Source organism: Spermophilus citellus, assembly GCF_964194105.1.
Source record: "Spermophilus citellus genome assembly, chromosome: 2".
Classification (NCBI taxonomy): domain Eukaryota; kingdom Metazoa; phylum Chordata; class Mammalia; order Rodentia; family Sciuridae; genus Spermophilus; species Spermophilus citellus.
In genome coordinates this window covers 190,866,086-190,893,054 of record NC_138183.1, presented here as the reverse complement: position 1 = coordinate 190,893,054, position 26,969 = coordinate 190,866,086, and the positions used below count along the sequence as shown (strand labels likewise).

Sequence of the window (26,969 nt, the reverse complement as noted above, 5' to 3'; positions counted from 1 at the left end):
AGTGGCTGGGTTGGCCACTTGTCTGTTGGGTCCCCAAGGTCTAAAGAAGCTGGTTAAACAAAGAGGGAGGGAGGGGGCGTGGCCAGGCCGGCCCTGAGCCCTGACTGGTGGCCTGTGGGCCTGGCATCCCCTCCAGACATCTGAGAGGAGAGAGCCCAGATTGCAGATTGGACACCGTACGCCGGCTGTGTGGCCTCTGCCCTCAGCTCCTTGGCTTACCTGGATGGTGAGGGTGGTGAAGCCCACTTCATGGGGCTGCTGAGGGCAGCACACGGGACTGGTGCTGACAGGGCCCCAGGTACCCCATGAGTGATGGCCTTTGTGCCTTCTTGTCCTCTAGGTGTTCTGCCTCCCCCTGGGGCAGCGGCCACCATGTTCTCCTGCGTGAAGCCTTATGAGGATCAGAACTACTCGTCTCTGAAGCGGGCCTGTCTGCGGAAGAAGGTGCTCTTCGAGGACTCCCACTTCCCCGCTACCGATGACTCACTCTACTACAAGGGCAGCCCAGGGCCCACTGTCCGGTGGAAGCGGCCCAAGGTCAGTGTCTGGCCCCCATGAAGCTGGGCGAGCAGGCCAGAGACCCCAGGCTGTCTGCAGGGACACAGGGATACCTACTGCCCAGAGAGCAGAGGGTCCTATTTTGAGCCCCTGTTATGTGATGTGACCTGGGCAGGGGTCCAGGAGAATGGGCCCTAACCCCACAGCCACCACTGCCCAGCTAGGCCCACCGTGGAAAGTGCACCGGTCACCTTCCCCTCTAGGGTTGTTTTGGCCTGTGGGTGTGGCCTTTGTTTAGTAAAATGTAGAATGATATCAAGTGTAAGGGATTTCCTCATTATTCTCATCCTAATGGTCTGGCAGTCATCTGTTCCTGTCAAAATGAAAGCGTTTATCATGATGACTGATCAGTAAGGATAAGGGCAGTAAGAAGTAAGAGCCTGTGCTTCTTGTTGTGAGATTAAAACAGGGCCTGGCTGTTTTAACGGGGAGTCTTTTCCATCAATGTTGGTCCTGATGGACTCTGGCACCTCCCCTGTCCCAGCCACTCCCCTGTCCCGGCCTCAGGACTGAGGCCGGAGTGTGGCCCCATGGGGTGACTGCTCTGTCCTGGGTGGGAGGCTGGGTGGGGAGAGGACCTTGCAGAGCGGGTGTCCCCGGGGGCCGGTGTGAAGGAGAGACTGCTAGAGATCATAGCTCAGGCCCCTCCCCAGGTCCCATGGCCATGTTAGTGACATGGTGAGGTGTGTCCCACAGAAGGGACTTCAGTGGAAGACTGCTCTACCTGCCACCCGGACTAGACCTGGAGGAGACTGTGACTCCTGCTCAGTTCTCAGATAAGGCATCTCAGCCAGGGGAGAGGCAGGAAGCTGTGTCCAAGGCTCAAAGCAGGTGGGGATGGCAGGCCCCGGTACCCAGGGTGGCTAGGGCCAGGGCTGGGGGTGGTGTACTGGGCCACGGCTCTGAGTGGGGCCCATGTGCAGGCTGAGGTGCTGGCCCTTGCTCTGAGGGTCTTGTGCAGCAAGTGACAGGATCAGGTTTGCATTTTACAAAGTCTTGGACTTTGGGGGAAAGTTAAATTTATTGTTCAAGCTCCTCTCCTAGGCAGGGTCTGAAACCCCTTTCAACTCACAAATCCCCATGTTCTCTTTTGGATTGGAACCCTTGGGAGTGAGGGGAACAAGCCAGGAGAGGAGGCCTGAACGCCAGATCACCCAGTGAGTCACTAGCAGGGGTGGGCCAGTGCCCTGGAGTCCTGCCTCCCTGGACCTTCCTGTGACACCAGGTGAAGGGTCCCTGGTCCTCTGGCCATTGCATTCATCCTCTGGAATTCCCCAGAGCCTTCAGCCTGGTCACAGAATTTTGGTGGCCCACCCTCTCACGTCATTTTTCTTTGTCAAGTGGGTGGGGAAGGAGGCTACCCTCAAAGGGCCTTTGTAGGGTTTTGGTTCCGGGAGGAGGAGTGGACACTCACTCTCTGCCCTTTTCTTGCTCCACCCTTGCTTGCTGCCCTTGTCCTGGCCCTCTTCCTGCCCTGAGCCTGTCACCCAGACTAAAGATGCCTGTGGCCTGGGGACCCGGAAGGAGGCTGGTGAGGCCTGGCTGGGGCAAGTAGGGCAGGCTATGGCTCGGCCTGCCTATGTGACCTGGGGGAGTCTCTACCCTCTCTGGGCCCAGGAGCCCTGCCTGTCTGTCCACCTCACCACCTTCCTCCCTGGGCCCTTCCAGCCTGGCTCACAAGCAGAAACGGAGCCGCTATGCTGTGGGAGGGGTGACAGCGTGTGCTCCTTGGTCTTGAGGGACGTGTCTGGGGGGTCCACGAGGCTGCAATAGGGGGTTCAGCTGTCTGTGGAGAGGCAGCTCAAGGACTGAACCCCCTGGGGAGCCACAGAGGACCAGGAAGTGAGACCACACGATGGGACATTGACTGTGTGGATTTAAAGAGTGTGAGTGGGCAGCGCCTGGGCCCTGGACTTCTGGATGGCTGGACAGAGGTCCATGGAGCAGGAAGTCAAGCCTCTGTGGGCGGGCCCAGCTCCTGATCCGTAGCTCTCACCGCTCGATGCCCAGTGAACCTTGGCCCTGGGGCAGCTGCACGTCTGTGGTCCTGTAGCCCAGCTGTTCACAGGGAGGCCCAGCTCCTTCCTCAGCCCAGGGAACCTTCTCCACTTCTACCCCATTTCTGGCTCATTTTCTCTAAGTTGTTGATGACAGTGGCCCTCGGTTCTTAGAGGTTCTCCTCAGCCACCCTCCCTGCCCGGGGCGTCACCTCTTATTGACTCTGCAGGTGGGACCCAGCCTTGTCCTCTTCCCCCTCCACCCAGGGCACCTGCTTTAGGCCCAACCCTGCTGCAGCTCATTGTTTTTTGCTTTTCTCTCCAGTACAGTGAACACCTGCAGGCCTCCTTCACAGGCTGGTCAGGGAGAGGCGATGGGCACTGTCAGCAAGGCCTAGGAACTCGGGGGGGACCCAAGAGTATGGCTCAGGGCTGGGTAGGGGGCCACCTGACGTCCCTGTGGGGACAGAGTGCCCCCATCCATCACTCTACTTATCTCACGTGGAAATCAGTCTGGGGGTCACTTGGTGGAACACAACATGGGACAAGTGGGGGTCCTATAAACTGATGTCAGCTTTGGAACCCCCAGAACTTGTCCATCCCTACCCTCTGGGGCTCATGCCCATTTCCTGGGGTGGCCTCTGCTCTTCTGTTGTGCTGAGCAGTAGACCCCTGAATGTCCCCAAGCAGACTGTCTGCTTCGAGGCCAGGTGCCGGGCAGGCCTTTGCCCTGGCCAGGAGCCTTGGCACCCTTGGCACCCTTGGCACCGGGACAGGTTCAGGGCAGCTGGGGAAGGCTTGTTAAAGGAGGTGGCCTTGAAGGATGGGAATGGTGACAGGAGCCGTGGGGGAGGCAAGCCTAGGGCAGAGGGTGCAGGTCACACAGCATGACTCACGAGAACACTGCCCTTTCCTGTCCCAGGCAGAGGCCCCCCCCCCAGTGTCCCCAGTTGCCAATTCCTTCTGTGATCTTAAATTCTGGAGCAGGGTGACCTGAGTGAAGGTGGGCCGAGAACAGGTCAGGGAGCAGAGGCCAGAGGTGCCGCTCGTGTGCATGTGTGTGTGCGTATGTGTATGTGTGTGGGGGGGTTTGTGTGTGGGTGTGTGTGGACCTGCTGCCTGTGCACACCTGTTTGTACACTAGGACAGGGAACCTGAACTTCCTGTTGTGCCAGGGGGAGGTGACTGAGGGCTGCCGCCTGCATCTGGTCCAGCCGGTCCAACAGGCTGGGAGCCACAGAGGAGGGAGAGGTGACCACAGGTGCAGAAGTCTGTGCCCTAGAGGTGTGTTGACCAGAGGAGCCTCCCCAGCCCTCCCGTGGCTTGGCCCAGGGCTCACAGCAGGCCCGATCCGTCCAACCCTGGCACCAGCCCTCCCAATCCTATTTACAGCCCCAGCAGAACCTGCTAGACCCTGCTCACCCTGGAGGTGGGCAGAGCTCACAGGCTGGTGGGGGAGACCCCAAGGCATGGATAGTAGTGGAAGAGGGCGCAGGCCAGGCCTGGGCGGGGTTGTGTCAGAGGTGGCCTCTGTCTCCAGCCGGCCCCTGTTGTGGGGAGTATTCAGAGTTCTCATTTGTGTCTGGAGCCGCTCCTCCCATCGGCCCTCTCCATGCCTGTTTGATGGTGGCCTCTGTGATCCCTCCAGGCTCGGGCTGTGACAGCTCCGCTCACGTAGAGCTCAGCTCTCGTTCCTCCTGCTCAAGGGAGACAGGGACCTGTGGACAGGTACCGTCCCTGACTCACTCTATGGTACATGTCCAACTGACGACCCAGGAAAGGTGGAAGGACAGATGCCAGTCTGGAGAAACCTGGCCCTATGGTGGTGGGTGATGGTCTGGGTATCCCCTGGCCCCTGAGCTGGGCTTAGAACAGATGCAGGGGGACAGGTGAAAGAAGGGTGGCTTTGTCACCCATAACCTGGCCTACCTGGAATTTCTAGAGCCAGACTTTGAGTTTTGAGTTTGAGTCTCAGTTAACCTCTTCCTCTGTGGTCCTGGGCAAGTGACCTAACTTCTCTGTGCCTTGGTTTCCTCATCTGTAAAAGGAGATGCTAGCAATACTGGTCTTGCAGGGTTGCTTTGGGCAGTGCCTGGCTCGCAGTGTGTGCATGGTCCTTGAGAGCTATTTCTATGATGGTTCTTTTACAGGTGCCCCAACATGGTCTCTGAATTCCAAGTGCCACCAAACTCACTTGGTTTCTGCAGGTTACAGCTGAGGACCCTAAGCCTGTCCAGGCAGGAGGAACAGGCCCAGGCCTCAGGTGCTCCCTCCCAGGCTGTCTGATGGCCCCAGGTCTCAGCTTTCGCGCAGTCAGGGCAATGGAACCCTGGAAGACTGACTGGGAGCCAGGTCTTTGCTGGAGAGGTGCCTGGGTCCAGAGCCCTGTGCTGGGGTGGCCGTGCCTGCCCCACAGATCTGCCCAGCAGCATTGGGCATCAGTGGAGAGAACCCTGGTGGGAGCCCAGCACACCTGGTTTTGTCACTTTCCTCATGACCTTGGTGGCACTGCCCCCTCCTGGGCTCAGCCTCCTCCATGGAATGGGGCAGTCATGTCTGCCACAGGCTGGGAGCATCTAAAGTGGAGGGCACCTCACAGTCACCTCACGGCATGCCCTGCAGTGCTGGTCTCCCCCTGGCCTGCCCTAGCTGGGGTCCTCCAGATATTGAAGCTCCTCCTTCCTTCGGGCCCTCAGGCAGATGCTGAGTCATCACCAGGCTGGGCTGGGAGGCAAGATAGGAAGGCAGCTGAGAGGCCCTGGGGACAGGATGGGGCAGGCTGCCTCCCTTGGTCTCCTGTGACCTGAGATGAAGCACCCAGACCTGCTGTGGGGAAGCCTCCTCGCTGCTTGGCTCTGGGTCACCCTGCGGTTCCAACTGGAATCAGGGGTCGGGTCTCAGGAGCCGCTCATGTCCTTTGGGAGTTGATCCTTTCCTCCGTCCTGTGATACTGGTTTCTCTGGAAACCAGAGGAGTCTCAAGCACCTTATGAGAGCTGAAGGGCCCTTTGTCCCACTTCCACCTGCCCAAATCTCCGCCACTAAGATCTGTGGGGGCCTTAAACAGCCCTGCAGGAATAACAGTCTGTCTCCTTTGCACAGGTGAGGAAATGGAGGCGCAGAGAGGTTGAGCTACTGGCCCAAACTTGTACAGTTAATGAATAGGGAGCAGGAATTGGAGTTCTATCTTCCTGGTTCTGCTACCATCTACTGGCCACCTGTGGTAGGGCTTCAGGAGCTCTGTGGTGATTGATGGATGGAGCTCAGGAGCAAACTTGCAGGTGACCTGCTGTCACCTCCCCCTGCAGTATGACTAGGGCATGTTGTTCAACCATTCATCTGTAAAATGGGCATATATTTCCCCTCTCTGAGCTACGGTGAGGATTGATCATGGTGCTAGCAGGCTGTGTGGCACATAGAAGACCTGAATCAGTGTCTCCCTGATCCCACCCCTTGGGGGACAGTCACTTTCAACTTTGTGGAGTCAAGGTGCTGGTGAGAGAAAAAGAGGGGCCTGGGGTGGCCAGCTGCATATGCAGCACTGGCCAAGGCCTGGATGGGCAGTAGAAGAGACCCCCTCTTGTGCCCAGCCCCACACTGCCTGGCCCACAAGTGATGCAGGCAGCCCCTGGCTGTAGGTGGGGCTCAGCTCCAGGCAAGGATTGTCTGTCACCCTGCAGAGGACTAACCAGCTGCCCACCTCAGGCCTGGGGTGGGATGTCAGCCACTATGGGAAGCCGGGGAATGAACCCTTTTAGCTTGTGTCTGAGGTCAAAGTCCATGGGTCTCCCACTTCCCAGCCTCAGGGAGCCTTAAAGGAAAACTCTGGGTGAGCTTGGTGGGAGGGTCTGGTGCGGAGGCCCCCTGCTGGCTTCCCTGGGCTTCCAGGAACTAGGAAGGGCTGGCTCCCACAGTTACCAGGTTGTGTGAGTCACTTCCCTGTCCAGTGGCTGCCCGGCCTGGCTTCCTGGCATGTCCTAGGGAGTACACCCCCTGCCATGGCTGCCAGTCCCCATGGGAAAAGCAGCAGGATTTTATGTTCCACTCGGGCATTTTGTGTGGTTTGCCTTTAACAAGCCGCTGCGCTACTGTGGACCTCCATTCCTGAAATGGAATAGCAACTCCATACTCCTCAGGGGTGTGGGGATCAGATGAGAACAGGAGGGGCATCAGCTCACCCCACCCATGCCCTCTGTTGCCACGCCCCACCCGCTGTTCACTCCTCCCCACCCTCAGATAGCCACGCCCCTGCCCTCTGCTCACTAGGCCACGCCCTCTGCTCACTAGGCCACGCCCTCTGCTCATCGCTGTCATTTTGGTGTTGTCTCACGTCCCCCTTCCCACCCCAGGGCACCATGAGGGCTGGCTGGTCAGGGAGGGCCACATGGATGGGAAGAAGGTGGTGGCCCGGGTCCAGCCTCCTGACCACCTTCTACAGCTTGTTCATCATCATGCCATTGGCAGAAGCGCGCTCTGGGTCAGAGAAGGAAGACGGCATCCAACCAGGAACTGGGGAAGGCTGGGTCTGGGGAGTGGTCTGCCAGGTTAGGCCCCCAGTGTGTGGGGACAGGGAACCTCTGTGCTGGCAGCAGGTGGGCATCCTGTGTTCCTGGGGCCCTCACGCTCTCCCTGCCCTCTCTGCAGGACATCTGCGAGGACCCCCGCCTCTTTGTGGATGGCATCAGCTCCCACGATCTGCACCAGGGACAGGTGGGCAACTGCTGGTTTGTGGCAGCCTGCTCTTCACTCGCCTCCCGTGAATCGCTGTGGCAGAAGGTGAGGCCTGGGGATGGGGCTGCTGGGGCATTGAGGCAGCCTGCGGCCCTCACTGCCAGGCAGGTGTAGCCCTGATGTAGCTGGAGACTTCCTGAAAGCCTGCTCCAGGGCCAGGTGGGCGACCTTGGCCCCTCAGCACTGGTCAGGCATCAGATTTGCCTGCCCTCCACCATCAGCTGAAGATCCAGAGGCAGGTGCTGGTAGCATCTGTGTAACTCTAGGGGGATCCTGATGTGTCCCCTCCACACAGTTGGGTTCCTAGTGTCTCTGGAGCCGAATATATACCTGTGACATATGGAACCTTCCTGCATGATTTTCAGTGTGTGGAGTCAGCTGTGACGGGGCTCAGGGCAACTCTGCCAGTAACCTGCTGTGTGACTTGGGCTGTTGCTATCCTTCTCTGGGCCTTGCTGTTCCCAGTTGTTTAGCATGAGTGGTCTGGACAATCTCCAGCTTCTTGACTGGTTCTACACTGCTGATGTTCTTGACCAGTCCGGCCACAAGGGTGGGGGGAAGGTGGTGGCCCAGGTCCAGCATCCTGATCACCTTCTACAGCTTGTTCATCATCATGCCATCCAAAGGTTTGGGGTTGGAACAAATGGACTCTGGTCTTGCCATCTGGTTCTTTTATGGCAGCACTTAGCATTGGGACCCTCAAATCCAGTGCTTCCTTTTGGGGAAAACAGGGAGGCTGGAGTGGAGGCCGAACTTGGTAAATTAAGGCAGGGATTATAGAGGAGACCTGGGCTGAGCACAGGATTAAGCTCCAGTGGTTGTCTCTTTCCCTTCTCTGCTCTGCCTGCTCTTCCTAGGAAGGGGTGGGTGGTGGGCTGTTAGAGCCTGGGGCATTGAGTCGCCCAGGCTCAATCTGAGCCCCAGCTTTACCAGTCGGAAGCTTTGTAGCTGACCTCAGGTTATTCCTCTGCAGAACCAGAGTAGTGGCCTTACCAGAAGGTGGACTGACATGCTGTCCTTACCGTGCTTGGTGTGACGTGACGCTCAGTGGATGCAGCGTTAGGAACATTCCTGGATCGTAGGGTGTTCCTATGCAAGCAGGGTGCAAGGAGCACAGTGTGTTTTTCTTCATCCTCTGAGGCATCCATCAGCCATCAGAGGGAGCTATGCCCTTGGCCGAGGCTGGGACTCAGGTCCCTTTTCTCAGGTCTTCTGAACAGGGTTTGGCCTCTCACAGCCACCCAGTGGGCATCCCTGAGGCCTGGCCTCTGAGGCTCCTGCAGTGGTCAGGGCAGCTGGCTTTAGGGCTCGCAGGGCCTCAGCAAAGGCAACGGCCACAGCTTATAGATTTGGGTATTCAGGGGCATCCAGGCTGGGAGAAAGCTGTGGGGCCTGGCCCGATTCTCTAGGTGGAGGTCTGGTCTCCACTCTGCAGCCTCCAGCCCGCTTCTTTGAGTCCAGAACCAGGCCCCCTGCCTCTGAGCCCCAGCACCCCCAGGCGAGGACTCATGTGGGGCTGGAGGTGGCACAAGGGAATCCTACGGGGCTGCCCCCCACCTCCCACCCGCCCTATAATTGCCTGTTTATCTGCTGTCTCCCCCCTTGAGGTGAGCTCCCCACAGACAGAGCCGGTCCAACTTATATCTTCCCTTGGAGCCTCACAGGGGCCAGCATAGAGGAGCCTCTGGAGATTTTTGGGAATGGAAGTCCACCCCAAATTGTTCCACCCAGCTTTTGACAGGCAGCTCCGCCGCCAGCCTTTCTGACAGTACCTCCGGGTCTAGGAGTGGGCTGGTGCCGAACAAGATGGGAGGAGCTCAGCGCTGTGTGCCCTGCCCCAGACCTGGCCCTTGGTCCCTGTGGCAGCTCCCCATCTTTACTGCTGGAGGAAGAGGCTGAGACTCACAGGAGGAGGCCTGGTCTTGATGCTGTGCCGCCTTGGGCAGGCCTGCTCTTATCTCTGGACTGAAGTTTCCTCCTTTGCGGGGCTGGGTGGTCTTCCAGGCTGCAGAGCCAGGAGGCTGGTCTCCCGTAGCTCAGGTCCCCAGCCTGAGCTAATTGCACTCTGCCTCCAGGTACTGCTGTGGCGATAGCCCCTGGGTCCTGGGATGAGGCTCCAGGGAGCTCATTACTGTGCCTCACGCTCCCTGATGGGGCCCTGTTTGTTGTCACCCCTCACTTTCTGGGCCTGTTGCCCTGCAGGGCCTCCCTGCCCCACCCTGTTTTCTCCCTGGAAGGGCAGTGGAGGGGACAGGGGTGGCGTTTAGCCTGAGTTGCACCTCTGCCCCCCCATCCAGCTGCACACTCCAAGAGGCTGGGCCTCAGAAGCAGGAGCATGGTACCTGACACGCGCCCTCCTCCAGGAAGTTACCCTTCACTCTTAGTTCTTAAAGTAGCCTGGGACCAACAGGCTCAGGATTCGCCATCATGGGAGGAGGACCAGCCCTTGGCTCCCAGCACTCTGCACACTTAGCTCCCGCCCTCGCCTCTTCCAGACACCCCTGGGCAGTGGGCTCCCCTTCCTATAGGCTCCCTGGTGGGGCATCCTGGCCTCCGCATCTCACTGCGTGTTCCCTGAAGGCAGGGAGGCGGTGGACTTCAGGTGGCCAGGTTTTGTGAACCTGAAATCAGGAAGTGGCAGTTGACAGCACTTGCCAGGAGACCATGCCTAGGCTGGACCCAAGGTCGTCTGTGAGCTCCCCTTCCTGGGAGCCTGGTGCAGCCAGAGCAGAGGCCAGGCCTGCTGCCTGAGCCATCATGTCCCTGGCCGTGGGCTGGCCTAGGCCCTGGAGGAGCCAGCCAGGCCCCCGACTGCAAGAAAGCATGGAAGTTGGGGGTTGCAGTACTCGGGCGGGTTTGGGAAAGGCAGAGGAGGCCGGCGCAGACAGTCTTGGTTCCATTTTGTGTTTCCCGCTTTGTCCTGGCCCTTTAATATCAACAGTTCCTGTTCTCAGTTATTCAGCAGTTTGCTCAGTGCATGTTCACGGGCACCAACTGCACCCCAAGTGCCACAGAAGGTCCTGGAACAGAAGGTGTGGAAAAAGTCCCCAAACCACAAAGTCAAGTGACTTTCGTTACCCAGTAGCCTCCAGTGTTAAGGATTTTCAGTTGTTGATGTTGTTGTTTCTTCCATTTCGGTTAAGAAGTTTTATTTTAATTGTGCAAGTTTGGAGCCTGCGTTTCTCCCCTGAATTTGTTCCTGCGTCCAGCCGTGGGTGGGTCCTCCCCAGTATCTGACAGCTGAGTCAAGGATATCAGCGCATCCAGAACCGCCTGCAGCCTCCTGCCTTCTTCCTACCACTCCTCCGGAGCTTCTGCACCCTCTGTTTCCTGCTCCCCTCCTCCCTGCACTGTCCACCCCTCCTGTGGCCCCGTCGCCCCCTCCCTCCTGCCCGGTCTGTGAGGCCCAGCCTCAGCCTCCTCCTGGTTGCACATCTCCACCCCGCCAGAGATGAGGCGCTCTCCTGTGCTCCTGGATCCTCATCCAGCTGTCTGCGCTGTCACCTGGGTTCAAAGGGTTTGGCACCTCCAGGATCCTAGCCTTTTATACCCCAAGAACTGCTGTGTTCTGGGGATCACTGTGCCCCTGTGGCTCGTGTCTCCGCTCCTCCCCTTACTCCCCACTGCCCTGGTCTTAGTTCTGGGTTCCATCTCCAATAGCCTTCACCTTCAGCCACCTCCATCACTCCACAGCCACAGCCTGGGACAGCTCTAGGTGGTCTGCGGTCAAGGCTGGGTCTCTCTGGCCTCAGCTTCCTGCTCCAGCACATTGCTGACCTGACCTCATTCGGGCCTCAGCCAGGTCCCTGAGCTCTCCCACCTGTCTGCATCCTCTTGTCCTTGGCCCCACGGTCCCTCCAGCAGCTATTCTTTTATCAGTGTCACTTACTCATTCAACAAGCATTTCTGTGGTCCTCCTCTGTGCTTCCCTTGTACTGGGTGCTGGCTTAGGGTCCTGAGCAAGATGGGCCCCGTCCCTGCCCTCTCAGGGTTGGTGGTCTAGCAGGCGATACCACAGGCAGAAACGAAGCCAACATACAAGTGAAAAGCAAAATGTAGAGCCAGGAAGGGTAGAAACTGTTCCTTCCCAAGGAGGAAGGAGAAGCTGCCTGGTGTCAGTTCATCAGCCAAGTTGTTCCCCGCCCCCACCCCTCCAGCTGTAAGGTCAAAGGTTCCGATCAGGCACTGAACTCCCACTCTACTGAACCAGGTACCGTCTCCTTTGGTACCCCCATGCCATTCATGTAGCTCAAGATATCACTGATTAACGTAGCTTTCATCCAGCAACTGACTCTTGTTGGTCCACTAGATCCTTCAGATTTTTTTCTGTTATTACACTTGGCCCTGGGCCTCTTTCCTCTTTCCTTTGCATATCATGGTGGTAGCCCACCCCTCTGCCCCATCCCCACCTCAACTATGCTCACATACCCCAGTTCTTTCAGGTGTCCTGTTGTGTGTGTGTGTATGTGTATGTGTGTATTCTAAACTCAAACCCAAGACCTTCCTCCACCACTAAGCCACATCCTGTCTTTTTTTTTTTTAGTTGTAGATGGACACAATATTTTATCTTATTTATTTTATCCGGTACTGAGGATCAAACCCAGTGCCTCACACATGCGAGGCAGCATTCTACCACTGAGCCACCACCTCAGCACCCTTGCCCACTTTTGATAACAGAGCTTCTGCTTCCTGTTGGGTGCTGGAGATATAGATGTTTGCGATTCTTCCTTGCCCTCAAGTCTCTGGGGTAACAGGGGGAATACATGATAGGACTTTGGTAGAAGAGAACTGTGGTCATGTGGTTGCCATGGCACAGGGTGGAGGAAGGGCCAGGTCAGAATCAGCTGGTCAGTGATTTCTCAAAGCTTGGTTCCTGGGCCAGCAGCCTGGGAGGTGGTTGGGAATGCAAATCCACATCCAACATGGATTAAATAAAAATTTCTGGGAGTGGAGGCTGATAGTCTGTTTCCAAGTTCTACAAGTAATTCTGATGCACACTGGAATTTGAGAACCAGGCATCTGGGTGGGACATGATGGTGGCAGGGTGGGGGTCCTGGCAGCGGGAATGTAGGGGAAGACTCCCTGACATTTAGGAAGTAGAATGTACCAGCCTTGGTGGTTGGATGTGGGTGAGTGAAGGGGAGGGGAGCCTGGGATGTTGGCTTGAGTGACTCCAGGTACACCTGTCTGGTCCTGTTCTTGCCCCCCATAGGGGTCTTCCAGCCTCTCCTCCGAGCCTCCAGCCAGTGCTCCCTCCTCCCCGCATTGCCATGCAGAGCACTCCCTTATTCACAAACAAGCAGCTCCCAGCCCATCCGTGTAGTCAAGGTGGTTTCCACAGCAGTTGACATCAGCGTCCTTGTCCCCGAGGAGCCCAGCACCCTCCTGCCTGCCTGCCTGCCTGCCTGCAGCACCTGTATTATCACGTCCAGGAGTGGAGAGGAGGCAGGTGGACTCCCACTTCTCATCACACCCTATTTTGGAACTGGGTGGGGTAAGAAAGGGCCAGTGACCTGAGCGGAGGAGAGGAGAGGAGGGAGGGCATAAGGGGAGGCGGGGCCTCTAGGTGGCCTCTTCTCTCTGCACTGAGGCCCCAGCCCATTTGGCTCTTTGACATTGGCGGGAGCAGCAGCAGCAGCAGCAGCACTTGGGCCATGGCGGAGGACGGGCCGCAGAAGCAGCAGCTGGACATGCCGCTGGTCCTGGACAAGGACCTGACCAAGCAGATGCGGCTGCGCGTGGAGAGCCTGAAGCAGCGTGGGGAGAAGCGTCAGGATGGCGAGAAGCTGCTGCGGCCGGCGGAGTCCGTGTACCGCCTCGACTTCATCCAGCAGCAGAGGCTGCAGTTCGAGCGCTGGAACGTGGCGCTGGACAAGCCCGGCAAGGTCACCATCACCGGCACCTCGCAGAACTGGACGCCCGACCTCACCAACCTCATGACGCGCCAGCTGCTGGACCCCGCTGCCATCTTCTGGCGCAAGGAGGACTCGGACGCCATGGACTGTAACGAGGCCGATGCCCTGGAGTTCGGGGAGCGCCTGTCAGATTTGGCCAAGATCCGCAAGGTCATGTACTTCCTCATCACCTTTGGTGAAGGGCTGGAGCCTGCTGACCTCAAGGCCTCCGTGGTGTTCAGCCAGCTCTGAAGGGGCTGCCCTCTGCCCCATCTGCCCCCACCCTCTTCCTGCCTGGACCTCCCTTCCCCACCTGTGTTTTGGGGGGACATTCTTCTAGCTGCTCAGCCTGGATTCTGCGTGGCCAGAGGCCCCCTGAGTCCATGTCCTCCCCTCCTCCTCTCCTTTTCCCTGGTGTCAGAGCTCTGGCTCCCAGAAAGATCCCACGGCTCTGTAGTCTAGAAGCTTCACTGACCACCGATGCCACCCCCTGTAGATGATAGAGACCTGGTAGGGGCTCATGTGGCAGACGGAGAAGCTATAGGCACCTGCCTTCTCTGCTTCATTGAGAGGGAGTGAGACAGTCAAAGACCAAGAGAGACAGAGATTCAAACAACCAGCCATCTGGCTTCCTCCAGAGACGGGGAGATGGAGATGACAGGAGCAACCTCCTCGGGGAATCCAGGAAGAAGGCTTCTGCTCTCCGCTGGACGCGGCACCCTCGGCCACCCTTGTCAGGAGGTGAACACCCAGCCTGAGGACTCGGGAAGGTGCTGCTTCTGCAATGACCCAGTGTGGTCCCAGGATGCCTCAGGACCCTCAGGACATGGGACAGGGTTGCTGCAGGGCTGATTTGGGTGGTGGGGGTGGCTTGGGGTCTGTCGCCCAGTGCTGGCTGTAGTGGAGAAGTGAAGGGGAGCTATATACAGTCACACAGATCTGTCTACCTGTATGCACACATCCATCAAGACGGCATGCAGGGCTCACACAGTGCACACTAGGGTCTATTCCTGCCCTGTGGACACGTCTAATTTTAGGTTATCCATTGAAAAATTGCTGCTGGTTCAAGGGTGACTTTTGGCAAGGGGTTGATTGACATGACCTGGGTTGAGCCCCCGTTGGGGGCTTCCTGAGCTGGGAGTCTTTGAGATTCATACAGTGAAGTGGGAGCAGTTTAGTAAAGGGTTTCCTTCTGCCTGGGGGGAGGCTGGATAGAGGGATCCAGGGCCCTGGAGCTGGAGATGGCATGTCCCCTTGGGGAAGCAGGCCTCGCCAGCTCACTGGACAGAGAGAAGCAGGCATTTCCTTCGACTAGAGCAGCTTTGGCATTTCCTGGGCTGCTTTAGGGGAGCTAGGGGAGGGGTGGGTAAAGCCTAAGGGGGTGGTTACAATGGCTGATAATCTCAAGTGGGCTGCAGGTGACAGCAATGTGATGGAGAACACTGGCCTTGGAGGTCACTGGGGGCATCCACTCACCAGATGGGGAAACTGAGGCACAGTTACTGGTAGATTCAGTTCCATCCCTAGCCTCATTCCGCTTCCCATTGCACAGGCCCAAAGCCCCCATTTTGGAGGGGCCTGACCTGCTGCCTGGATTCAGACACGGGCACCTCCGCAAGTGTCCCCAACACCTTGTTGCAAGGCTGGCTTTGTTTGGCCCTGGCCAGAGACATCCTTTGAAGGTCCATCAGGGCACTTGGCCCTGAGAAGAGATGTACTGAGACCTAGAGGGTCAGAACCATCCCCAGTGGTGGGGCTGGTGGGGGCAGGCCCCCTCTCAGAGATGTAGAAGGTGGTGTCGGAGTCAGGATTCTGTAGTGAGAGATGGGCTGTGGTGAGCTCTGGGCTGTGGTGAGCTCTGGTCCTGTGAAACTGTGGCTCTGGGGTCTGTTCTGGGACATGTTTTGAGAAGTGCTGGCCTTGCCTATAGCCATTGCTGCCTTACTCTCTGCTAACTGTGGGATGGGAGGAGGTCAGACCCCAGGGCAGTTCCCCCTTTCTGCCTCTTTGCTTGCCCTCTCCTTTCTGAACCCCCCAGACTGCTCTTCTCCACTCTGTCCCATCCCGTCTTCCTGGGAGGTCCTGAGTGCCTCCACTGTGCCCGCTGTGCGTGCCCAATAAAAGCCGTGTGTCCTGCCTCGGTGGTGTGTGTCTCGCCGTGAGCACCGCTGCCCCTCAGGAGCTCTGCCGCCGCTCTCCCAGTCCTGTCTAGTGCCCTCCCATCCCTGGGCAACCCTCCACGAGCCTCTCCCAAAGTGCCTACCCCCCCTCCTGCCAGCAGTCACGGATGAGGCCCAGAGCAGTCAGGTGACCGGCCAGGCCTCCCTCAGGCCTGGGTTTACTGGGCCTCCTGGCACCCCTGCAGCAGCTTAGCCAGCCTGTGTGGGGTGGAGGGAGCCATGCTGAGGCCATGCTGTCTCCAGTCTCCCTCCCCACAGGGCGCTGGGCAGGGGTGGATGGAGCACTGGATGGCCAGGGTGTGGGACAGGGTCGGTCCTCTCTGCTACCTGCTGGATGGCCTCAGAGTTACCGGCCCTGGATCTTCTGTCAGTCCCTGACCCTGTCCTGGCCCCAGGCTTTCCAGAGGGAACAGCCTGGCTTTTTCTGTGAGTTCCCTCTCTGCCCTACCCTTTTGAGATTGTTAGACTAGTGACCAGATATGACTGATATTGGTACCAGTGCAGCTGCAGGGCCACATCGCCTTGGTGTCCCGTTGGTCCTTCTTCACAGCTCTGTCCTTACCTCCTCTGTCCTTACCTCTTGCTCATTTTGAACAGAGACAACTGAGACTCAGAGGAGGAGGCTTCCTGTCTAGATCATAGAGGGATTGGAGGGGCTGGACCAGGGTCAGGAGTACAAGGTGGAGCACCAGGCCATGGCCCTGTGGACCTTTGACCCCATTGAAACTGTTATCTGCAATGGGCTGGGAAAATGTGTCCCTCTGCCCCTTTCCTGAGATGGGGGTCAGAGGCTGCATTGTGGTTTTGCTTGGGAATGACCCTGCTTCAAAATGCTCCCCAAGCTGGTCTTGTAGCTCCTTTTCTCCTCCACCTCAGGGCCTCCCCATTTCCTGCCTCTGCACATCCCCCTGACAGCATTCGAAGAATCCCCCTCCCCCATCTTCCAGGAGTCTCTGCCCTCCCAAGCCTGCCTCCTGGCCACTGCTGGAAACACCTCTGAGAGTAAAAAATGTAGCCTTCCCTCCGCGGGAAGAGGTAGCACCTGGCTCTGTTCTCAGGCAGGGGGAAATGACCCACTCTCCATGGAAACCACGAGAAACCATAGGGTGGGGAGACCTGACACTTCCTGAGCCTCTTCCCAGAGAGGCAGCATGGTAAGTGGTGAGGGCCCCTGCCTTGCTATGCACTGTCCCATTGGGTAACCCTGGGCAGCCTCTGAGTGGCTTCCTCCTCTGGTGACTCAGTCTGATGACAAGGTTGAGTGTCAGTCAAGTGCGACAGAATTGGCATCTGGCTACCCTCTCTGGGTTTGCCTTTTTCTGTCCCAGTGACTGTAGAAGCGCGGCCTCACTTCAAATTATTCTGAGGAGGGTAAGGAGAACCTGACTGCTGAACAGAAGCTCCAGATTCAGAGAGGGGGAAAAACTGCCTGAGGCCATCCAGCAGGTAGCAGAGAGGCAGGCCTGGGATGAGCAGGTCTTGGTTCCAGCTGTCCTGATCTCTGGGCAACAGGACTCTGCCCTCCCAAGGAGACAGGGATTCTTGGCTCCTCCAGTTAGAGTATCTGAAACTTAAGGAATTTCAGATTCTTGAATCCAGAAGCTGGGAACTGAGGAATCTCAGATGCCCAGCACCAGGAACCTGCTAGGTCTGAGGATTCCAAAAGGCCTGTGGCTCATTTTACCCAACTTGGGTGACACAGGGAGCAGCAGCCCTTCTTCCCACAGCCACTGTGTGGCTCAGAAACGCTGGGAGCTGGGCCTTGGGGTCCCAGGTAGACATCTGGAAAGCTTTCTCCCACGCCCCTACAGCTGCGCATACAGTCACACACACACACACAGCTCCTGAGCAGTACTGCCCTCCCCGGGCTCCTCCTGTTCTCTGTCCCATGACCTGAGGCTGCTTGAACCTGGTGGGAGGTTCCCAGGACAAAGCCCAGGAGCTGGGGCACCAGGGGGCGCTGTGGTGCCCATCTCAGCCCTGAGATTTGGGGTGTGTGCTGCAAGAGGCCACGCCCCCAGGCAGGTGAGGGAGGCTCCAAACCCCACCCAGTCCCTGCCACCAGCCAGGTCAGCCCAAGTTACCCCACAGCCAGTGGTGCTGAGTTTCCCTTTCTCCTCTTGGGAAGGAAGCCACCCGGTGGCTGCAGCTCCCCTCTGCCCTGAGATTTGCAGCCTTGAGTGCCCACGGAGGTACTCCACAGCCAACAGCCCCATCCAGGTGTGCACAGCCCTCCGCAGTATGTGGTGCACCTCCAAGGCCTTCTATTTGAGTTCTTGTGATGGTCCTGGGGGGTAAGATAAGTAGATGAGGAAACTGAGGCTCTGAGATGTGGCTCAGTCCAAACTTAAGTCTCTGAGATGAGGTTGTGTGTACAGGGTTACCAACTGGTCAAGGGCCTCACCAGTGACCAGAGCTGGGGATTTTCCTCCCAGAAAGACTCCAGCCAGCTTTGGAGCTGGGCCAGGCCCTGTGCCGGGTGCGGCGGGGGTCTGAGGAACTTCTCCCAATGGGTGGGGAAAGGGAGCTGTGCTGGGGAGCAGGAGTCGCGGCTAGCACCTGAGGGCCAAGGGAAGGGGGTGCAGGCAGATCACACACACACACACACACACACACACACACACACACAGGAGGGAGATGGCAGGAGGCATCGTGGTGTTTGGTGGTTGTAGAAGATTTCTGAGAAGCCCACAGGAGGGCATGTTGAAGGACAGAGTTGAGAGGATCAGTTGAGCCCACTCACAGGGCTCCTGTTGCCAGGCCAGGCTGTGGTGTCCCTGATGACAGGGAATGTCAAGCCCAGAGACCACAAGAGCACAGAGCTCCAGCAGCCAGCAGCTCATGCCAATCTTACTGCTTCTATGCCCCCTGCCCCCAGGCAGCAGATCATTTCTTCTGTGAATGTTTCTGGATACAGCTCTGGAAAAGAAGCACTCATTTCAAAAATAATAACCACAATACCCATATACAACGGAAACATTTTAAAGTAACTCCTTAATGTAGGTGGAGTATCCCTTATCCAAGATGCTCGGGACCAAAACTGTTTTGGATTTCAGAGTTCTTCTGATTATGGAATATTTGCATATCCTTTATCAGGGAAGCATCTCTTTTCTGAAAAATCCCAGATCCAAAATGCTTCCAAATCCCAAACATCATGTCAGTGCTCAGAAAGTTTCAGTTGTGTTAGTTTTCTGTTACTTTAACAAATACCCAAGATGAATCAATTTATAATGAGGAAAAGGTTAATTTTGGCTCATGGTTTTAGAGGTTGCAGTTCACTCATGATTGAGCAGATCCATTGCCTGAAGACCTTTGGTGGGGAGGCAGCAGATCATGGTAGGAATGTGTGATGTAGCAAGACAGTCGGCCTCATGGCTGGGATCTGAAAGCCACACAGGAGACCCAGGTCCCACCATCCCAAGGGCACATCCCTCTGTGACCTAAAACTTCCCACATAGTGTCACCTCTGGGAGTTTCTACTACCTCCTGATAGGGCCACACTGGGATACAAGCATTTAACACATAAGCCTTTGGGGGACATTCTAGATCCAAGCTCTAGGAGTAGGGATGCTCAATGTATATCACCAAATGCCCCCAAAGTATTGTAGCTCACAGTTCAGGCTGCAAACACGTAGACATCTTACACTTTATTTGAATGAGATCAAAACCAAAGTCCATATTGGCAATTGGTTGTTTCTCTTTCATCTTTTTACCTTTCCCTGTAATTTATTTATTGAAGAAACAAAGGTCATCTGCCCTGTGGGATTCCCAGTCTGGGTGTTGGTGACTGTCTTCCTGGTGTTATTTAACATGTGCCCTGTCCCCTGCATTCCTGTACTTAGGACTTAGCTCTAGAAGATGGAGGAAATTGAGGTGCAAATGTTTTGTGGCGTGACTGATCTGCAGGAGATGCCGTGTCCTTCCCTGGGTGGTGGGGGGGGGGGGCATGAAATGTCTGTTTATCTCTTTTATGGTGTGAGGAGTTGGTGTTGATCATTGCCTAATCCACTAACTCTCCTATGGTTATAGAAGGAGGTGGTCCAGTATTGTCACTTACTCCTCATTTCTTAGCTGGAATGCTTTCCCAATTGGAGATTTCCCTTCATCTTCTATTTGGTTCACCTCTGGCACAGTGTGAGCAAAGGCTGGATCAACGCTTGATCTGATTTTTTTAGTTTCAAGAAAATGAGTTAATTCCCTACTCTCCTCCAAGATGACTAATTATTTGTTTTGTATCATGTGGTCTGATAACTTAAACAGATTTGTTGTACTCCGCTGCAGCTGCTATCCTTATTGATGCTCTGGTGGCCCATTTGTGGTCAATGGGAACCTCCTCAGGCTGCTTCCTGAATCCTCTGACAGGTTCCAAGAGTCTTGGGTGGCTTCCTTGAATTTGGGCATGGTGGCTATGGGGTAGGAAGGTGGAATTGTTTAGTTTCTCCCACTCAGTGTCCTCCTGGCAGCAGAGGGGTGAGCTCGTGGTGGGAAGGCTGGCTGGGGCTCACCCCACACCAGGCCCACTGGCTGTGATACAGGAGGGGAAGTCAAGGCCCCCAGGAATTCATGACTCACGATCCCCAGGCCCTGGAGCCTCATTAAGTGCTTCTTGAGTCACAGAGGGCTCAGGGCCAAGCCCTAAGTTTAGCTAGTGATTCTTCCAGGTCCCAGCATACCTCCCTGCACCCAGGAAGGCGGCCTCCTCCCTCCCCACACAGTCCAGAGCATCCGGAGCAGGGCCACTGGAGGGAGGCGGGTGCAGTGCAGAGGTAGGCCAGGCTTGTGTTCTCAGCTCAGAGCTTCCTACTTGTGCCGTAGAGATGATCGCCCCACCCTGCATGTATCTCCCCCATTTTCCAGAGACAGGGCCTTCCCATGTCACCCAGTCTCTGGCACTAAGCCTCTGGGTTCAAGTAAACCTCTAGCCTCAGCCTCCGAGTAGCTGGGGCAGCAGGGAATGCCACAGTGCTTAGCTTGGCCCCTTTTTGATATAGCTTTCAGTCTTGAAAGCAAATTGGGGAGACAGAACGAGGGGAGGGGCAGAGGCCTCGGGGGTTTTTATTTTAAAAGGACAGAGTTGCCTGGAAAGAGAGCTGAGGAGCGGGAAAGGCCACGGTGGTCTTGAGCCTTAGGCCGGGACACTGGGCCAGGCTTCCTGGCTGGGTGTGATCCTGCTTCCCTCGCCTGTGCCCAGGGCAGCCTCTGCAAGAAGCTTCCCGGAGCCCTGCCGCCAGGCTGGCTGTGAGGCCAAGGCAGTTCTGGAAACAGTGACCAGCCTGCCCGCCGGCCCCTAGCAGGGCTCCATTAGTGGCTCCAGTGCTCTCTCGGAGTTAGCATTTTCATTTTCGTGGTCTCAGATGTGCCGCTGGGGAGCATTTCCCTTTGCCAGTCTCCCTGCTGATGGAAGAGGCCTGTAAACAAAGGCGTCCTTAATGAGTGCAGGGGTGGGGTGACCGCAGCCTGTGGGCGGGCAGGGCCTCAGCATGTGGGGCTCCTGGCGGGGGTCCAGCTCAGCCTGCATGCCTGGGTGCCTGGATACTTGGGCATGGTTTTTTTCTAGAAGGATCTGCTTAGGGTCTGGGTGGGCTCAGCCACACCTGGCTGGCCAGCCCTTCCTCCTGACTTGGAGGGGTGAGAAGTTGCCCTTCCCTGCCCACCTCCTGCTGCCCAGGTTACCTCTATCTGCCCTTGTGTGCTTGGGGGACATCCTCTGCTGGCTCTCAGATGCCCGCCTCCAAAGTAGGACCCCTGGTCCCTCCCCGCTGGGGCCCTGCATATACCCATGTTAGCTCGGCTTGTGGCCTGTACGCCTGCCTCTCCTACCAGACTGGAGGACTTTTGAGGGCAGGGACCATGTCTGGTTCCTCTGTCCAGCACAGAGTAGTCCACACTGATGAAGAACTCATTCTTTATAAATAGACCCGTGTTTGAATCCTGGCTTCAAACCAGATCTGTGTGCTTACAAAGAATGCGTGTTTTTTCTGGCTATGTGGTCATAGACAAGTTACTTGCCCTCTCTGAGCCTCAGTTCTCTCATCTGTCAAGTAGGGATGGATAATCGTAGGCTACCCATACGGTTATTGTGAGAATTAAATTGAGGGACTATGGTGGTCTCAGCACAAGGCCTGGTATTTAAATAATAGATTAATTTCTGAGTCTAAATCAACATCTGGATTTTTGCTTCAGTCAACACACAAGTATATTCAGGTCACTCTCTGGACCTGGCCCTGGCCAGGTGCTGGGTATATGCAGTGACCAAGAACAGCATGGCCTTGCCCTCAGAGGACTGCTGTTCCTAGTGTCAGTCACTGAATACAAAGTCACTCCGGCATTTAATGTATTTAGCTCAGTAACTGTAAGTATCTAAGAGAAAGTGGCACAGCCCTGGGTCTGATGGATGGGTCCTGACCCTGCCTGGAGTCAGGGAGGGCTTCCTAGAGGAGGAGGATGGAACTGAAGGATGAATGGAGGTCAGGGGGTGAAGAGGCAGAAGAGGAGCAGGTGTGGGGCTCCTGCCCAGAGACTGGAGCACACAGGGCTGGGGCAGCGGTGGGAGCAGAGAAACAAGGCTGAAAGGACAGGGGGCAGAGTCCATTCAGGAAGTGACACAATCAGGTCAGGGGTGCTGGTGTGTGTGTAGGGAGGGAGGCAGGTGTGGATGCTGGTACAGTGTCCTCAGGACAGGTGATGGGGCTTGGGGCTGGGTGGGATGGGAGGAGGCGGCGCCTGAGCAGCTGGCTCTGATGGAGACCTGCAGAGTGAAGAGGCCAGTGTGGCTGCCAGATTCAGCTCAGGCTGGAGCAGATGTGGCGGGAGACGGAGGAGGCCGGCGGGAGGGAGGGGGAGCCCATCGGAGCCACGTGGCCGAGCTGGAGGAGCCCGAGGGAGCCCCAGCCCCGGAGCCTGGAGGAGCAGGGGCTGTGCGGGGGTCTTACCGAGTCCCACCGGGTTCGTGGCGCTGACGCGCGCAGCGCAGGACTCCTCGCCATCCTGGGAGGCACACACCCCGTTCCCCTGGAGCCGGGTGTTCCCTCAATGCACCCCATCGTGTCTCCACCCAGGTCATCCCAGACTGGAAGGAGCAGGAGTGGGACCCTGAGAAGCCCGACGCCTACGCCGGCATCTTCCACTTCCACTTCTGGCGCTTTGGGGAGTGGGTGGACGTGGTCATTGATGACCGGCTGCCCACAGTCAACAACCAGCTCATCTACTGCCACTCCAACTCCCGCAATGAGTTCTGGTGTGCTCTGGTGGAGAAGGCCTATGCCAAGTAGGTGCCAGAAGAGAGCAGGCTTGGGTGGCCAACTCCCATGGGTGGGCACACAGCGTGCTCAGAGCTCAGAGCCCAGGGCCCTGGGCATGGCCAGCTAGAGCTGTGCTGCGTAGGGTAGAAGCCTGGACCCCAGGAGGGGAGGCATGGCTACCTGGGGGGGGGGGGGAGCCTAGAGCCCAGGCAGGTGTTCTGCGTTAGTTGGGGTCAGGGCCAATGCTCACGCTCATAGCAGTGGGTTTCTCAAAGGTGATGTGGTGGGACCTTCCCTAGGCGCCTCTGCTGGGAATGTGGTAACGGAGATCCAGCCTGAGTGTGGAGGTTGGGCAGATGCCCTGCTCAGAGGCCTCCCCCTGTCCACTCACCATGGCTCTACCTGACTGTCCATCTATACTATTTTTGCTGACCCCTCTTCCTTCTCTGTTCCAGACTCTGTGTCCCCAGGACAGGGCCTCACACAGAATGTGCATGAACAAAAGTTTGCTGAGCTGTAGAGGGCTTTGGAGCAGAGTGACCTGTCCAGGCCTTTGCAGCACTGGGGTGGGCCTGGACAGGAGTGTCGGGGCCAGAGACCAGGCAAGCCAGATTGGTGGGAACCGGTCCAGGCAAGCCAGATTGGTGGGAGCCGGTCGCTGGTTCCTCCTCCCAGACCCATGTGTCAGTCTCCTAACAGAAGAGGGGAAGAGAGGGAGAGTCCAAGGAAAGGAAGAAGGGAGGAAAAGGAAAAAAACTAACAGTAAAAACAAATCCAAGAGAACAACCCTGGCAGGTTCCATTTTTAATCTTAAGAAAGCAAAGCCTGCCCCCTGGTGGCCACTGAGTCTCCACCATGGGTGCTGCCCTTCTGGAGAGAAGGCTCTGGTCTTACTCTTGGGGTTTTTTGTTTTGTTTTTAATATTTTTTTAATTGTAGATGGACACGATACCTTTATTTAATTTTTTAATTTTTATGTGGTGCTGAGGATCGAACCTAGTGCTTCACACATGTGAGGCGAGCGCTCTACCACTGAGCCACAACCCCAGCCAGCCCTTGCTCTTGGGTGTTGGGTTTTTAAAAAATTTTGTATTTATCATTGTTTCCTTCCTCCATTTCTCCCTCCCTCTTTCCGTCACTCCCTCCCTCCCTCTGCCCCTTCCCTTCTTGACAGAGTCTTGCTATGTTGCCCAGGTTGATCTCAAACTCCTGGGCTTAAGCAATCCTCCTGCTTTAGCCTCCCAAGTGGATGAGGCTGCTGGGGTGTCACCATGCCTGGCTTGCTTTTATTTTTTTAATAAGCAGTTTTGTAGTAAAATAAACCCAACACAACATTTCTCATTTTCATCGTGTGTACGCCCACAGTTCAGTGGCATGCAATGAACTCACCACTGTCTACACCAGAAACTTTTTATTATCCCTAATGAAAACTCTTACACATCGAACAGTAGCTTCCTCCTTCTCCTCCCCCAGTCCTAGGGGACCTCTGTTCTGCTTTCTGTCTCTATGAACTTGCCCTATTCTAGGTTCCTGGTGTAAGTGGAGTGCTGTATTAGCCCCTCTATGTCTGGCATCTTCTACAAAGCACCATGTTTTCAAGGTCCATCCGTGTTATACCAGATATCAAAGGTTCCTTTCTCTTAACGGCTGAGTGACAGTCTCTACTTGAATACATCACATTTTGTTTCTCCATTTGTCCATTGGACTCCTGGCCTGCTTCCACCTTCGGCTCTTGTGCATAGTGCTGCTGTGAACATGGGTGTGTCCATGTGAATCTCTGCTTTCGCTTCTTTTGAGCACACACCTAGGAGTGAATTACAGGGCAATTATGTTTAACTTTTTGAGAAATGACCAAACTGTTTTCCACAGTGGCTGCATACTTTGTGCTTGCTTATTTTTTTACATTTACTTTTTAAAAACACTTTTTTTTTGTAGTTGTAGATGGACAGTATGCCTTTATTTTATTTGTTTATTTTTATGTGGTGCTAAGGATGGAATCCAGTGCCTCACACATGCAAGGCAAACACTCTGCTACTGAGCCCCAGCCCCAGCCCACATTTACTTTTTAAATTATAAAATGAAAGATTCGTAGAAAGATCAGCCCCTGCCTTCCCCTTCCCTGTTTTGGTCTGAGTTAACGAAGAGCATCACCATTGTAGCTTGGCCCCTGTCCTACTCTGTCACCATTTACCCTCTTTCCTACTGGGCCTCTCCCTTCCCCTCTTCCCCTCCCCCACCAATGGCAACTCTTTCAACTTTTTTCTTTTTTGGTGATAACTTTTTAAAAATTTTATTTGTTCTTTTTAGTTATACATGACAGTACAGCGTATTTTGACATATTATACATAGGGGAGTATAACTTATTCTAATTGGGATCCCATTCTTGTGGTTGTACATGATGTGGAGTTACCCTGATCACATATTGAAATACAAGGCTGGGAAAATTGTGTCCAGTTAATTCTACTGTCCTTCCTAATCTCCTCCCCCTCCCTTCCCGGCATTCTCCTTTGTCTAATCTAGTAAACTTCTATTCTCCTTCCTACCCTCCCTTGTTATTGGTTAGCATCCACATATCAGAGAGAACATTTGGCCTTTAGTTTTGGGGAATTGGTTTATTTCACTTAGCCTGATAGTCTCCAGTTCCATCCATTTACTGGTAAATGCCATAATTTCATTCTTTTTTATGACTGGGTAATATTCCATTGAGCATATATGCCACATTTTCTTTTTCCATTTATCTGTTGAAGGACACCTAGGTTGGTTCCATAGCTTGGCTATTGTGAATTGAGCTGCTGTAAAATTGATGTGGCTTTAACTTTTTTTTTTTTTTAAGAAAAAAGGGGGCGGGGCTGGGAATCAAACCCAGGCCTTATGCATACCTCCAGCCTCTTTCAACATCTGTGAGACATTTTTGTTTGTGGGTGACCTTATAAAAACCATGTTTCGGGGGTGGGGTTGTTGTTTTTGTTTGTTTCTTTCTTTCTTTGTAGTGCTGGAAATTGAATCCAGGGTCCTGTGCATGCTAAGTGTTGCAGTTTTGTGTATATATATTTTCAATTTCCATCAACAGTATTATGTTATATATCTCTTTCTGCTTCTGAGTTTTCATTCAGAGTTTCTTTTTTTTTTTTTTTTTTTTTTTTTTTTTTTACTCCCAGGAAATGGGACTTAGGTCCCTCTGATTTTATGGTTTGTCCTTCCTGGCTAATAAGTGTTGTTTTTTTAAAAGTGAATCATGGTATACTTAAAACCACAATTGGAATCCACTTGTATTGATTTTCAAATGTACCAAGCAAGCGCTAGCATTTTCCAACCTCAGGAATTCTGTATATTTTCCACAGCTGCTTCATGTTCCAGAGTATGGGTACAGCTTTAGTTTTTAAAATCAATTCCCCATTGTTAGGTATTTATATCATTATAAATCATGTCACTTATCCAGAATTGGGGTGTCAAAAGGTATATGAGCCTTTAATGCTTTTGAAATGAATGGCTAGGTTTTGGGACATCTGATCTGTGAAGCTGGAGCTGCTAAGTCCTGGGGAAATTTGAGTGGAAATTGACGTGGTTCACTGGAAGTTGGGTCTGTGTATATATTGTTGTATATAGTGTTGGCTGTGCTGTGGCCTACTGTGTGACCGTAGCAGTTTGCTTGAGCTCTCTGAGGTTCAAAACTCTCCCCTACAAGGTGAAGGGTGTAGCCCAGCTGGGATGCACTGGGAATTCTTGCTCACTGCTCCCCAGGCTGGCGGGCTGTTACCAGGCCCTGGATGGAGGCAACACAGCGGATGCACTGGTGGACTTCACGGGCGGTGTTTCTGAGCCCATCGACCTGACGGAGGGGGACTTCGCCAATGACGAGGCCAAGAGGAACCAGCTCTTTGAGCGTGTGTTGAAGGTGCACAGCCGGGGAGGCCTCATCAGTGCCTCCATCAAGGTGAGAGCCCAGAGCAGACCTCCATGTCACCAACCCTGACTGGGACGGGAGGTGGCTGTGAGGACCCAGGACCAAGTCCAGACCCTCAGCCTCGTGAGCAATGGGAGCAGTTGGAGGGAACAGCCCCTGCCCTGCCCGAGTTGTGCAGCCCCACACCACCCACTCCCATGCTGACCCTTCTGGGCGTTGGGCATCTGCATCTGACTCAGTCAAAGTGGGAGGCATCAGAAGCTGGGGGCAGATGGAAGAGGGAAGGAGCCCTGTGGTGGGCCGGCCCAGGGCTGCCCCCTCAAGAGGCTCATGTGGCTTCATTAATATCTCAGGTCCTGGAGGAGAAAGCTCAGCCCAGTGAAGACAGGCTTTGACCCAGGTTTAGCTGACCCCCTGGTACACCCACAAACTGGCTCTAGAAACCCAGAAGGCCCTGACTTGTAGC

At 55.4% G+C, this 26,969-nt stretch overlaps 2 protein-coding genes across 4 annotated transcripts in view; both read left to right on the top strand.

Annotated features, from left to right (window-relative positions):
• CAPN5 (calpain 5) overlaps positions 1-26,969 on the top strand; it is a 55,510-nt gene that overhangs the window by 17,508 nt on the left and 11,033 nt on the right. For 2 of the 3 annotated variants that reach the window (XM_081264498.1, XM_081264499.1), the window contains exons 2-5: positions 341-537; positions 7,199-7,330; positions 22,418-22,626; positions 26,341-26,533. In XM_081264498.1, the coding sequence (XP_081120624.1) occupies positions 373-537; positions 7,199-7,330; positions 22,418-22,626; positions 26,341-26,533 (699 nt within the window). In that variant the 5' untranslated portion in view covers positions 341-372. Of the gene's footprint in view, positions 1-340; positions 538-7,198; positions 7,331-22,417; positions 22,627-26,340; positions 26,534-26,969 lie in introns of those variants that run through there. The other variant, XM_081264500.1, reaches the window with a different exon arrangement.
• Positions 12,847-13,435, top strand: OMP (olfactory marker protein). Its single transcript, XM_081262952.1, has one exon. It carries the CDS (start codon positions 12,940-12,942, stop codon positions 13,429-13,431), a length of 492 nt encoding a protein of 163 aa, XP_081119078.1. The 5' UTR covers positions 12,847-12,939; the 3' UTR covers positions 13,432-13,435.